General features: G+C 37.5%; 1 protein-coding gene across 1 annotated transcript in view; it reads left to right on the forward strand.

Moving 5' to 3' along the window:
* The first annotated feature begins 1,203 nt into the window (after positions 1-1,203).
* Positions 1,204-12,369, forward strand: part of LOC121499941 — a 226,941-nt gene continuing 215,775 nt past the window's right edge. Inside the window, exons 1-2 of the mRNA XM_041771213.1 lie at positions 1,204-1,431; positions 3,953-4,186. Coding sequence (XP_041627147.1) covers positions 1,204-1,431; positions 3,953-4,186 — 462 coding nt within the window. The remainder of the gene's footprint in view (positions 1,432-3,952; positions 4,187-12,369) is intronic.

Below are 12,369 nucleotides of genomic sequence, written 5' to 3' on the forward strand. Positions count from 1 at the left end.
GTCCAAGGTATGACTGCTCCAAGGGGGCACAAATCTCCAGATTTAACTCTAGGTACCTGGTATCCTGTTAAAACTGTGTATTAACCTTTTGATGTGCATTGTGTTCCTTTTTAACTAAGGGAGGTATTTTTAGAAAATCTTTAATTACAAAGAACTGGGATTGCAACTAAAGGTCTTTTTTTTTTTTCTCTTTAGGATGATAATCATGAATTCAGCATCTGATTATTTAGATTAAGTTTTTAGGATATTTCATGAGTGCCTTACAATGCTTGCTGAGAGAACAAAGAAAGAAACTGAGGAAACCATTCCCTTCTGGTTAACATAACATGTTTGATGTTTACTAATGAAATCTGTTTACCTTCATAACTGTATAATAGGGCCATTAAAGACAATAGATACAGTAGTTTAAAAGTAATAAAATTTACAACAAAGTGTATTTAATTTGAAATTGAATTGCCAGCAAATGGGTGTCCTAATGAACCCTTGTGTCAATGTAGCTCTAACCAAATTAAGGGAAATCATTTCTATCACCAGAAACTAAATCAGCTGTGAGATCCAAAAAGGCCATTCCTCTGGTGGGGGTACAGTCATTGTCACAGATGGTCCTGCTGATGGAATTAAGCTGAAGTCAGGAGAAGTGAAATATAAGATCCTTCCTAATTCAAATGAATATGGGAAAGCAGGAGAATGTTGTTAGGACTCGCGAAGCTTAAAAAAAAATAAATAAATAAACAAATAAATAATTAACTAAATAAAGGGTCAGTAAAAAAGAAGCTCAAGTAAAGTCACTAAATGTTAATAGCAGGAAAAAAAAAAAAAAGCCTGGGGATCACTTTGAGGGTAGAAATAGCTCTTAATCCCTGGTTATTGCATCAAAAAAAAAAAAAAAAAAAGAATGAAGTTTATGTCATACATCAGCTATTTATCTATTCAAAAGATTCCTTCACTCCAGAGGTTTTTTGTTTGTTTGTTTTAAATAAGATTGGAGGTTGGGGGTAGAAAATGAAGTACCAAAAGGGCTTACCAAATATTTGATCTTCTGGTCTTTTCTGAAACGAGCCACATTTTAATTGTTGGGAGATCTGCATTGGATATAGTGAATCTTGTATTTTATAAGCTGCCATTTCAAAAGCTACTCATGTCTCCAACTTTAATCAATGGTGGTAATGTGGCATTTTTCTAATTCTCAGTTAATCTGACACAATGTTTAAGGAAAACATCAAATTGTGCCGTGTTTCCAAAGGCAACCCTTTTCATTATGCCCATTATGCCTATTCCTTTTATCTCCCCTCTTCTGGTAACCGCAGCAGAGTGCCAAGTCAACCATTAATTGCAGACCTAAACGACTGTAGAGAAGACAGCGCAGCCAAGCTCCGCACCCTCCCAGAAGTAACTCATGAATCAAAGGGAGCAGCAGGACCTTGCTGGAAGGTGAGGCTCTCCTGACGAACTTTTTCTCTGCTGCAAGATGTTAAGTGATGAGATCAGTTGTTATCGACTCACTTTCCTGGTGTGCTTTTTCCTCCTGTGGGACCTTCTAGAGAAAAAGAGCTTGAGCAGCTCTTAGTAAATATTTTTGAGCAGAACTCTATGCTAAAATAGAATGGCTAAAATTCTCAGCAGTAGGGCCATAGGAATTCCTCAAAACGGTGTCCATGGTGCCAGGCTGGGTTCTCACTAGACAATGAGGCTGAGCTGCCACCATGCAAATGAGACAAGGTTTGAGATTTGATGAATCTTCTGTCTTCCTTTTCCTACTCATCTGACACTCGCTTTGAGGAAGGTTGTAAATGCAAGAGAGATTGTGGTATAATTCCTCAGACTGGCATTTCTGCCCCCTGGTCACCATTCGATTATCTTCCAAATTGCTGTGTTTCAGAGAGATAAAGATTTTTTATGGCTTGCTGACTTGAAACAACCACAAGAGCCAGCGAAGAGATGGCTAAGCGGCCATGCATAGTAATTCCATTGGTAAATGACAAAATCTTTGTTTGTATGACATTTCCAAAATTACTACAGAAGATGAATCTAAAATACAAAATGTCACATTTGGCATGCAAAACTATCACAACATATTTCAGTATAAAATTCATAGAGGCGTTTAATTTAGAATGTGTTTAATAACTGGGTCTGCCTGCATCAGTAATCCTGCCTTGAGGTTTAAAGAGATTGTCTTATTTATTCACATGGTGTTAATTTTTAAAATATTTTTGGAAACCAAAATATTAAGGTTAAGTCGTTATTGTTAATTAAGATTTTCTAATTAAACCAAAAATAATTGTTATTCTGATGAGCTTTTAAGTGCGATTTATATGAAAAAACAAAAGAAGTTTAGCAACTTTCACTATTTATTTAACCGTGATTTGACTCCAGAAGCATACTGTCTATATGGGAATATATATTATCACCCACAAAATAAAGTCTAGGCAGGATTAATAAGTACTTACTGTTGGCTGCAGATTAATGGGTAGTGCTACTAACTCCAAGAGAGTAACCTGCTTCCAAAAACGACATTATTTTTTGCTTAAAGCACAATATAATAGAGAATTCTTGGAGGTCAAATTATTCGGAAGACTATTTGGGACTTGTGAGTAGAGAAAACATGACTTAATGACATTTGAGTTATTAATAATCCCAGTTTAATTTTTATTTAATCTGAAACAAGTCCATTAAAAACCTTATCAAATTGTATAAACTTTCCAGCACTTACTAAAAATGAAAATGGCCTATTTCTGTCAGCTGAAGGTAAGCAATGAAATTCAGATGCCCCATAAAATATTCTTGAATCGTGTTCTTTGGTTACATACAATGTATGCTAAATTGTAGGTGAAAGTGCATACAAATGCTACCCCCCTATTTTATTTTTTTACTCTCATTTGAAGCTGATGGGGCAGGTTGACCTCATGTTGAAATTGAGTAAAAGTATGTATCAGATGAGGTATTTGTCTGACCTCCTCTATGTTTCCCTCATCAACCTGGTATAGGGGCCAAGGGCAGGCTGCCCAAAATGTGCCGCAGTGACACATTGATTATCTGAAATTGAAACTACTTGAGAAACAGCCAGCGCAAGACCACTCAGCCCCTCCTCTGTCCCCCTGAACACAGGAAATGCATCTCCCATGTGAAAGGTGTCCTCTCTGTACTAAGATGTGAAGAGATGTCCTTATCACCAGAGATTGGAACTTTGAAGTGAAGAAAGCTGTAGAAACCATGTTATTGATTTACTTTTTTACTAATCTACTACCTCAGCCCCAATTTTTTTTAGAATTTCTTCCTAATTAGAACTCTCAAACACTTGTTTTCCTTATCCTGTCAATTTCTCACAAATGTATTGTCTCTCTTCCTAAAACGTATAAAAACTGCTTGCCACGGTCCTTTCCATAGGTCTGGCTGTCACTACTGGGTGTCGTTGTGCATTAATACAACTTTGGCTTCTTTCTTCTGTTAATCTGTTTCATGTAAGTTTAATTTGTAGTCCAGCGAAGATCTTGAAGCGTAGAAGAAAAAAATGTTTCCTCTCCTACAGTGTCATATGGTCTGTGGTTAGTGTCTGAGGTAAGAGCTGTTGCCTTTCAGACTCAGAGTTTGAAGCTCACTGCCCATGGTCCCCATCCCAGATATCTGAAAGAGGCATGATGTGTGGTTTTTAGAATATTGGTTTCTTGTTAATTTTATCTTATTATAATAGATGAATGGTTTCTGATGTCACAGATCATTAACATACCATGCTTTAAAACTGGCTAAACTTTCCCTGGCATAATTGGCAGGCTTGCCTTTTGACCTCCTAATTACATATGGTGTGTCCTCCTCTGTTATCATTGCTAATACCTGACAATTACAGGTTGAGTGAAAATAATTGTCCATTTCCCCCCCACTCCCAAGAAGCACATTGTGGCTAATTGTGTGGTGCTACCCAGTTCCTGCATATTTCAAAGACCTGTCTTGTTTTTAGGTTGAGCAGGGTCAGGCACCTGAGTGTCTTCAAATACAGATAAAATGCGTAAGGGGCCTCAAGAACAAGACTCCCCAAGGCTCTTACCTCCTCAGAGTGTCCTTGCTTGGTCGACCAAGTGGCTGTGTCTTGCAGTGGAGGCAAACAGAGCGGCTGAAGACCAGAACCCATCCAATGAGGCACGATGGAAACTTTTATGATGTGGGGCTATACTTCCATGAAAGCCTTTATGTGGTAAGCTGGTCTTTCTGCACAAATATCACTTTCTATATAGCTTCCCCATACTTCCTATCTGTCCATCTTTTTCATCCCTATTGGTGTAGCTTTAGATATTCAACTTTGTAGTAAACAGAAAGGATTTCATTCATTCATTCATTCATTCATTCATTCAGCAAATACTCAGTGAGCGCCCACTAGGCATGTGTTGTGACCCATAAATGGACACCCTAAGTCCAGTGTAAAATGGAAATGCTATCTTTATTTATCAAGAGCATATAATGTGGGTGCTTGGGATACTTCTTCACCTTTTTTAGGATTTGTGTGCTGAGCGCTTAATGATTCATGCTATTTGGTGTGTAGTACCTATGTACATGTGTAGGCAGCCAGGAACACTAATTGTAGGTGACAAACAAGCTTAGGTTGGAAGAGAAGTTAGAGGGAATGTTCAGAAAGTATATCATGGATATAGGGGGAATGTGTTTATCATGCAAAGGGATTCCAGAAAAGATGATGCTGAGTAAGGAAGGAAGAGGTGGGTAAGATTAAAGAGAGACCAGGGATGAGAAGCAGGGTTGGAGATCTTCAAGTTACCTTTGGAAGCAGAGAGGGAAGGCTCAGTTTCTTCTGGGGCATGTTTCAGGGAACTCCAGCCCAATAAAAAAAAGGGGGGTTGGTTTAATCCTGGGACCCTACTTACATGCTGGTGCATTAGACGCTGGACGTGAGCACATGTTCACAAATGTAGATTTGCCCTTTATACTATTAAGTTGAATGAGTAAAACAAACATCTTGAGAGTCAATATAGGTATCACAGAGTGCTACTTAAGAAAAAAACTAATTTCTCTCTAAAATAGATAGAAGTGTGTTCTCTCTCCCCATTTCCCCTTAGGTTTTGTGCTAAAAGGTATGCTTTTAATTAATTTTAGCATGTGGTGTTTCATTAAGGGTTGTAAGGTATTATTCACATGAATATACTCTTCAGATAGTGTATTGTATTTATTCTGACCAATGGAAAAATTAAAACGGGAAGTGAAGTCATAAAAAAAATGAGCCATTCTGTAAAGTAGATCTATAAATACAAACCTAGGAGGCCATTAATTATTTACTTGTAGGGTCCAAGAAGAAAATTATCAACCTTATTATTATTATTTATTTTTTATTTTTTTTTGCAAATTTTATTTTTTACATGTCTAAGCCCCTTGAGGACAGACAGTGTTTTGGTTCTTGTTGTTTGGTTGGTTGGTTTTTATTTTTGTTTTTGAATGAGCAGCAACTCTGTAGTGAATTTTAAGAAATAGAAAAGACCTAGTATTCATGAAAGCCACACCACTGAATAAGGGCAGAGTCAGATGACCTCTCTGTTTGGAAGTTAGTAGGGGTTAAAAGCAAAAGCAAAGCCCGCCTGCTGCTGGGAGCCATGTAGTAGTAACTGGACATTCAGTGAAAGTCACAGTTTCATCTTAAGATGTATCCACGGTCTACTTGTGATGCGGTTTGGAGAACTGGTAATGCTGACTGCAGTGTTAACACCAGACATCTCTTTAAGACAGAGACCTAAACTCTTCCTAGGACGGCATTCTCCATAAGCTAGAAGGAATCCTGGATGACAACATTTACTAGGGAATCAGAACTCAGTTGACTCAGCTGTGAGATGGGGATAAATACCTGCCTAGCAGACTTATTGTGAAAAATGACTAAGAGAACACTTGTGAAAATCCACAGTGCCATTGTATAGAATCCAGAGTCTTCTTTTAATATCATTGTTATAATTATTCTGTTTCTTTGATGGCTAAGCCCATACATTTTTACCCAGTGGACTTCCATTTTAATATATATGACAGATGTTTCTATGGCGAGTAGCTTTCAAACTGACCTGTGCTTGAGAACAATGTTGGTTAGTATTTTCCCCCCTCTAATGACAGATCCTAACAATCTTGTGAAGGCTGGGATACCCGTAAAAGGGGTTATTCTAGGGTTGGATGGAGAGGACATTTTTGCTGGGGGAACCCACTGCCTCTATGACATCAGACCTTGAGGATGCACAGCAGGCGTAATTCAGCCCCTGAGCTGAGGTCTTGGTTCTCACCTTTCACCTCCGAGAATTTTCCCGAAATGTGGTGTGACCTAAAATTTTAGTTTTTTTTTTTTTTAAAGAATTCAGTCAGTACCTAGTGAGCAGCTATACTCTTTTGGTACATTTTAATTAAATACCTGAAATTTTAAAGCATGGAGTTAGGCTACAGAATATGTCATTTAAGGAGCTTGCTGTCTCGAGCCATCTGCATCAATAACTGTTTTATGTTAAAAGGCAACAGAAAGTGTTTTTATTATTGTTCTTATTCGTGTAGTTGCTCATCCCTGGCTCTTGCTATCAGAGCGTGAGCTCTGAGTGCAGAAGCCACATATATTGCTGTGTTTGCTTTGAGAATATTCCACGCATGCTAACAGAATATGCTACAGATCAAATGCCAGGAGAGATGAAGAAATGCACTAAGGGACACTTTCAGGGACAGGGGCAAAACCACTACGTGGCTGATGTTGCAAAAATGTTCAGTGTTAAAAAGTGCGAGTCTGTAGAGGAAAGCAGAGGCTGGTCCTTCTTTCAATAATAAAATGCATTTTTCCCCCTGCCTGCCAAAAAGAACAAAAAGTATCCTAGAATAGTTGAAATAACAACCCCAAATTTTCTTCCCCTGTGTCAGAAGCAAACAAACAAAAATAATTACCTCCTGCCACAGCCAAGGAAAATTTACTCTTTAACAGCCTGACAAAATGTCACAGAATTACATCCATCCCTTGGTATCACCTAACAAAATCCCAGATCCCTAAAGAAATGCACTAGGCTATTTCACATTCAGTGTATATAAGAGAAGTACAAAATTCAGGACAAAAACAGAAACAAGAAAGGCACCGAAACCTCCAGAACTTGTCAGGAAAGAGTAGTCATCTGAGGCTGTTTGATTTCAGAATAAAAATGCTGTTGCTTAAAGTCCTGTTCGTTCCATTGGGTTCTACCCAATAACAGCAAATTTTTCACTAACCACACAATTCTGCCTGCCAGTCACTCTGCTAGAATCTGTGGGAGGCTGACAGTTAAAACAGCAAGTTCTCTGGAAATACAATTTTTAATAATAGGAATGCACATACACAATGCGTGTAAATGTGCATTAGTGTGCATAAGTGTGCATTGCCTATGCAGTTGATATAGGGACATTTCGGATGTTCATGCCATCACTTTTAAAATGCAGGTCTAAGACAGGGTCATCTCCATTGTAACTCCATGAACAGGAGAAATTGGCTTCATAAGGTCTTTTGGGGATGCAGGACATCTTAGTGCTAACTGGCAGGAGATGGTCATCTATTCTCATGCAGAGAGGAGGGACTGAGAAGCCATTGCCCCAAAGGAAGGGCAAGTTTTAATTACAGAGGAAACCAAATCTGCTGAAGAAGTGCCTGCATTTCCCACCTGTAAGGTTACGTGGCGAGTGGATCTTAGAATGAGGGGGTACAAGGTTACAGCACCAGGGCTGGCTTCCCTTTGGCATCAGGCTGTGCCAGGAGTTAAGTTCTTGAAGGTGAAGGTGAAAAGTTTGTGTATAGGGTTTGAGAAGTCTCCTAAGAGAGGCAGTGAATATATTGGTAAGCCCAAAGGTAGTATCACCCCCAACATCCACAAGACTACTTCCAGGTACTACCACTTGAATTTTGTCTAAATAATTCCACATCTTAACACTAGTTTTCCCATATTGCAAGGTGGAGGTGATCACACACTCAGATGACTGACAAGTCTGAGCTTCAGTCCTCTCATGTAAATGGGGTAAGAACAACTCCCTCCTCATTTGCGTTACTGTTAAGAATCATATTAAATTAAATTATGTATTTTAAACTTAGGTTCAGTTTGCCTGATGATTTTGAGTAATTCCTTGGTAGAGATATTTGGAACCTCTTTGTCTTTTGACATTTATCCTGGAAATCTTTCAAATAGAAAGCATGCCCTTCCTTCTTTGTTGATCATGTTCATTAACAATACATAGGTTAGGATCTTTGAGAAGGTCTACTCCAAAAAAAAATCTGCCTTTTGTCTTTCAGTTTTGGCAGGATGATGCACTAAGTTAAATATTCAGATTGTCTTAGTCTACCATTCTGCCAGAATCAGGAGTCAAAGGCATATATATTTTTTTCAGATTAGGTTTTATAAGCCTAGAAATTCTAGATAAGATATGAGCCAATGGCCTTCAGATGCATAGATGAACACTCAAGAGAGAAAAGAATCTCCTTGGTTATCAGAAATGAAGAGAAAATTGAAAACCAGACAAGGCAGTAAGTTAACTGAAGCTGCTGCTGCCCTGGGACAGGGGAAGTGATGAATCTTGGGTATCTAAAGCTTTGGATTTCAGTGACCATTCAGGAGGTGAGGCCTTGGGCCCATTAGGTATGGAATTTTGAAGAAGGTCTCCTGGATCAAACTAGGATATCTAAGACTAATACAGAAAGGATAGATTGGACCAAAAAAAAAAAAAATCTGCCCACCAATAGAGGGAAATATAATGAAATGAAATTTCCCTTTCTCTATGCTCTGCTCAAAATTGTATTTCTCCTGTTAACCTAGCAATAGAATTCCTTTAATAGAAAATATATAGTAGCTGAAATTAAAAATTCAAAAGTTATATAGATTAGACCCTCTAAGTGGAGAGCTAATGGACTGAAAGCTGGATCAGCTGACCTTGCCTGGACTGCAGCACTAGGAGATAAAGAGATGAAAAGGTGAAGTGATTTGAAAAGATTTAGAAGAGAAGGTCTAACACACATCTCGTAATATTTCTGGAGGCAGAGAATAGAGAGGAAGAAGGAATAAACACTACACAAAGACATAACAGCTATTAATTTCCCAGATTTGCCAGAAGACCCAAGCTCTCAGATGAAGGGGGCACACATTATGAACAGGACAAAGTAAAATCAATCCATGGGTGGACACAGTGATGGAGCTGCAGATGGCAGTAGTGGAGGACTGAAGACAATAGAACAATGTATTTAGGGTTCTGGGAGAAAATCGAAGACTATAGTTACCTAACCTATCACTCAAGAGTCGGGGCAGGGGATGTTCTTCAAATGAATAGGAACAGTTTTGACTAAAAATATTATATTAGCTTCCTAAAGCTGTAATGAGGAAGGGCCAACCCTAATGACCTCATCTTAACTTGGTTAAATCTACAAAGAGCCTATTTCCAAATGCCATCAAATTCTAGAGACTCTGGGGGTTAAGATTTCAATATATCTTCTTTTGGGGCACACAATTCAACCCATAACCAATATAGCCTTTATAGAAACTTGCTCAATGGACAAACAAGGAATATGTTTCAAGAACAAGGAAGAATGAAAGAACTAAAGCTACCTTGTGTTATTCTTTTGAATTTTCTATATTTGAAATGTTTTATAATTTTCCAAAAGAATATTAAATAAACATTCTGCCTTTTCTATTCAACTTTAATAAAATATTAGGCAATTAAGAGCTTTTGAGTAGCAGGAGAAAGAATAAATGATTATATAATTTGTATAATTAAATGATTATTTTTCCAACTAATGAAGTCAAAGTTGAAGCAAGGGTTGGGACTAAGACATCTCTTCTTTCACAAGATATGTATGCCACAGTTTGGAAGCACTGATTGAAATTATTCATATATGTTTGGGAATCAATCCTATTTACTATTACAAAGATGAGAAACTGTAGAAAACAGTGCTATAGAAAACCATTAAATAAGGAAAATCTTATTAGGAAATCTGACTGATCCTTTGAAAATTTGATGAAAAGTTTTACTCTTCAGTTGTACCGGGTTTCTAATATTCTAATCTATGCAGATAAATACATGTGGAATCTTTAGTGCTATATAGAAAATTGAAATAGGAAATATACTAAACTACTTTTTAAAATGTGAAGTCACAAATTAAGAATTGTGATGATTATAACTGTTTTTACATTATCATTTAAAATATGTCATTGTTCAAATATGATATTTAAATATGACAAAAATATTATTGTACTTTGGCATAGTATCTGAGCTGAAAGAACAATTTCTTAATTTTTTAAAAGAGATTTTATTTATTTGTGAGAGACACAGAGAGAGAGAGGCAGAGACACAGGCAGAGGGAGAAGTAGGATCTGTGTAGGGAGCCTGATGTAGGACTCGATCCCAGGACTCTGGGATCACAATCCAAGCCCAAAGCAGACACTCAACCACTGAGCCACCCAGGTGTTCCAAAAGTTTGTTAATTATTAGACAAAACTGCTATGCCTGTGATTCTCATTTTCATTGAGTACAGGGATTGGCCAACTTAAAAACTAAGGGTACAAATAATAGGTTAAAGAAGCAAAACCAGCAAAATTCAGGCAAGGAACATTGATTAATGAATTAAAAAAAAAAATTCTGAAAGGTCATGTGCTTAGGTTGGGCTAAGCCTCAGGCAGCTCTAACAAACATGACCAGTCTGTCTGTGTGGAGCAGGTAACCCATGCTGACTCCAAATTTGCTGACATTACAGGGTTGTTATTTCTGGAAGGATGTAGCATTCTGGAACAATTTCTCTAATGATTCCATTAAGACCATGGTTTCCTTCAATTTGGGCTTACATATTTCATTTTTCACATTACCCTACACCACAAAGAAAATAAAAACATGTCTTGGATTGAGTGTCTGTGTCACCAATGGGGGGAAAATCATTCAATTTTGATGGTACTTAACCCCATTTTATTTGATAAGAACATCTGTTTTTTGAATCACATGTCAGTGTGTGAATGATGAAATTTTATGAATACTACTTTAAAGGCAAAAAATAATGTGTCTTACAGTAAGTTGTGGCAATCTGAGGATATTTCAGACATATGCCATTGTTTGATTGGATGGTATTTAAAAAAGCACGCTATAGGGAAGAAGCGACAGGTAAAGGAAGATCATGGGACAGAATGTGACAACATAGGCTTCTTTCTACATGATGGATTCACATTGGGCAGACATTTATTAGTCTCTTACTTTCAAGAAGATCTGCTCTGCACTTATTTGTGACTGGATGAGGCTTTTTCTTTGGGTTAAGGCAAATAAAATACATCTTAACCACAAAAAAATCTTTTGGAAAGACTATCAGAGAAAATGTTCTTGTGTATTTGAATATAAAGAATAAATACAGGGGACCAAGGTGTGGAGGATGGTGGTTAAGCGTGTGCTCTTTGCCTTGAATTGAATTTTGTTTCAAAACCTCCTAAGCAATGTGACTTAGAGCAGTCATCTAATCTTCCTATGCCTCTGTGATCTCCACAAAATAATCATCACAAGAAACCCAACCTTGTTGATTTTACAATGTTATTTACCACCAATAGGGTCGTGGTCTAGGGTAAATGTCATACTGCAGCTCAGGGCCAACGTGCTTCAAGGACAAAAGTCTTTTAAAATTAAGAACAAACTGGTTCTAAAAAAATGAAAAATAAACCCCAAATATATGCCTAAGATGAAGTTTTGGCTAACTAAAATATGTTGTTATTTCTAACATGTCCATGACTATATTGTTCCAAAAGATGAACGAGCGATTGTGAACAACATATATACCCTAAATCTTCCCCTTCTAAAATCGGTGAAGTATTTTAGATCAAGGTAGCGTTTACAGTCTTCACTAATATTATGGCATTTAACCCCAAAAGAAATAAAGGAAGTAGACATTAACATTTCTATTTTACAGATGAGAATCTGCATTATGGAGAAATGATGCTAGTTAGGTAGAATCTTAGCAGGGCAATGTTGGCAATGAACTCCTTATTCTATAACTCTGGATATTCATCTCCTTTCTAGCTCCAAAAATGGCTTTCCATTAACCTCAAGGGCATCACCAGTGTTCCTTTGGTCATCATTAGTAAAAGTGGTCTTTTCATCGTATTACTCCAACACTCTCCTTTTGAAACATCTGTTGACTTCCCATTGCTCTTAAGATAAATCAGAGTCCTTGCCATGAATTCAGAGACCCTGGTAATGTGGCCTCAGCCTCTGTCCATGGTCTTTACCCTCATTACATACAGCCAACTTCCCATTATGTACACAAGCACACTCTTAGCACAAGCTGTACATGAGTTCTAGATATCCTACAACTTTGATGTGCCATTGGATATTTGTCTCCAATGTTAATGCCTGCCTATCCTTCAAGTCCCAAACTCAATC

This window comes from Vulpes lagopus, chromosome 10 (assembly GCF_018345385.1).
Source record: "Vulpes lagopus strain Blue_001 chromosome 10, ASM1834538v1, whole genome shotgun sequence".
NCBI lineage: Eukaryota > Metazoa > Chordata > Mammalia > Carnivora > Canidae > Vulpes > Vulpes lagopus.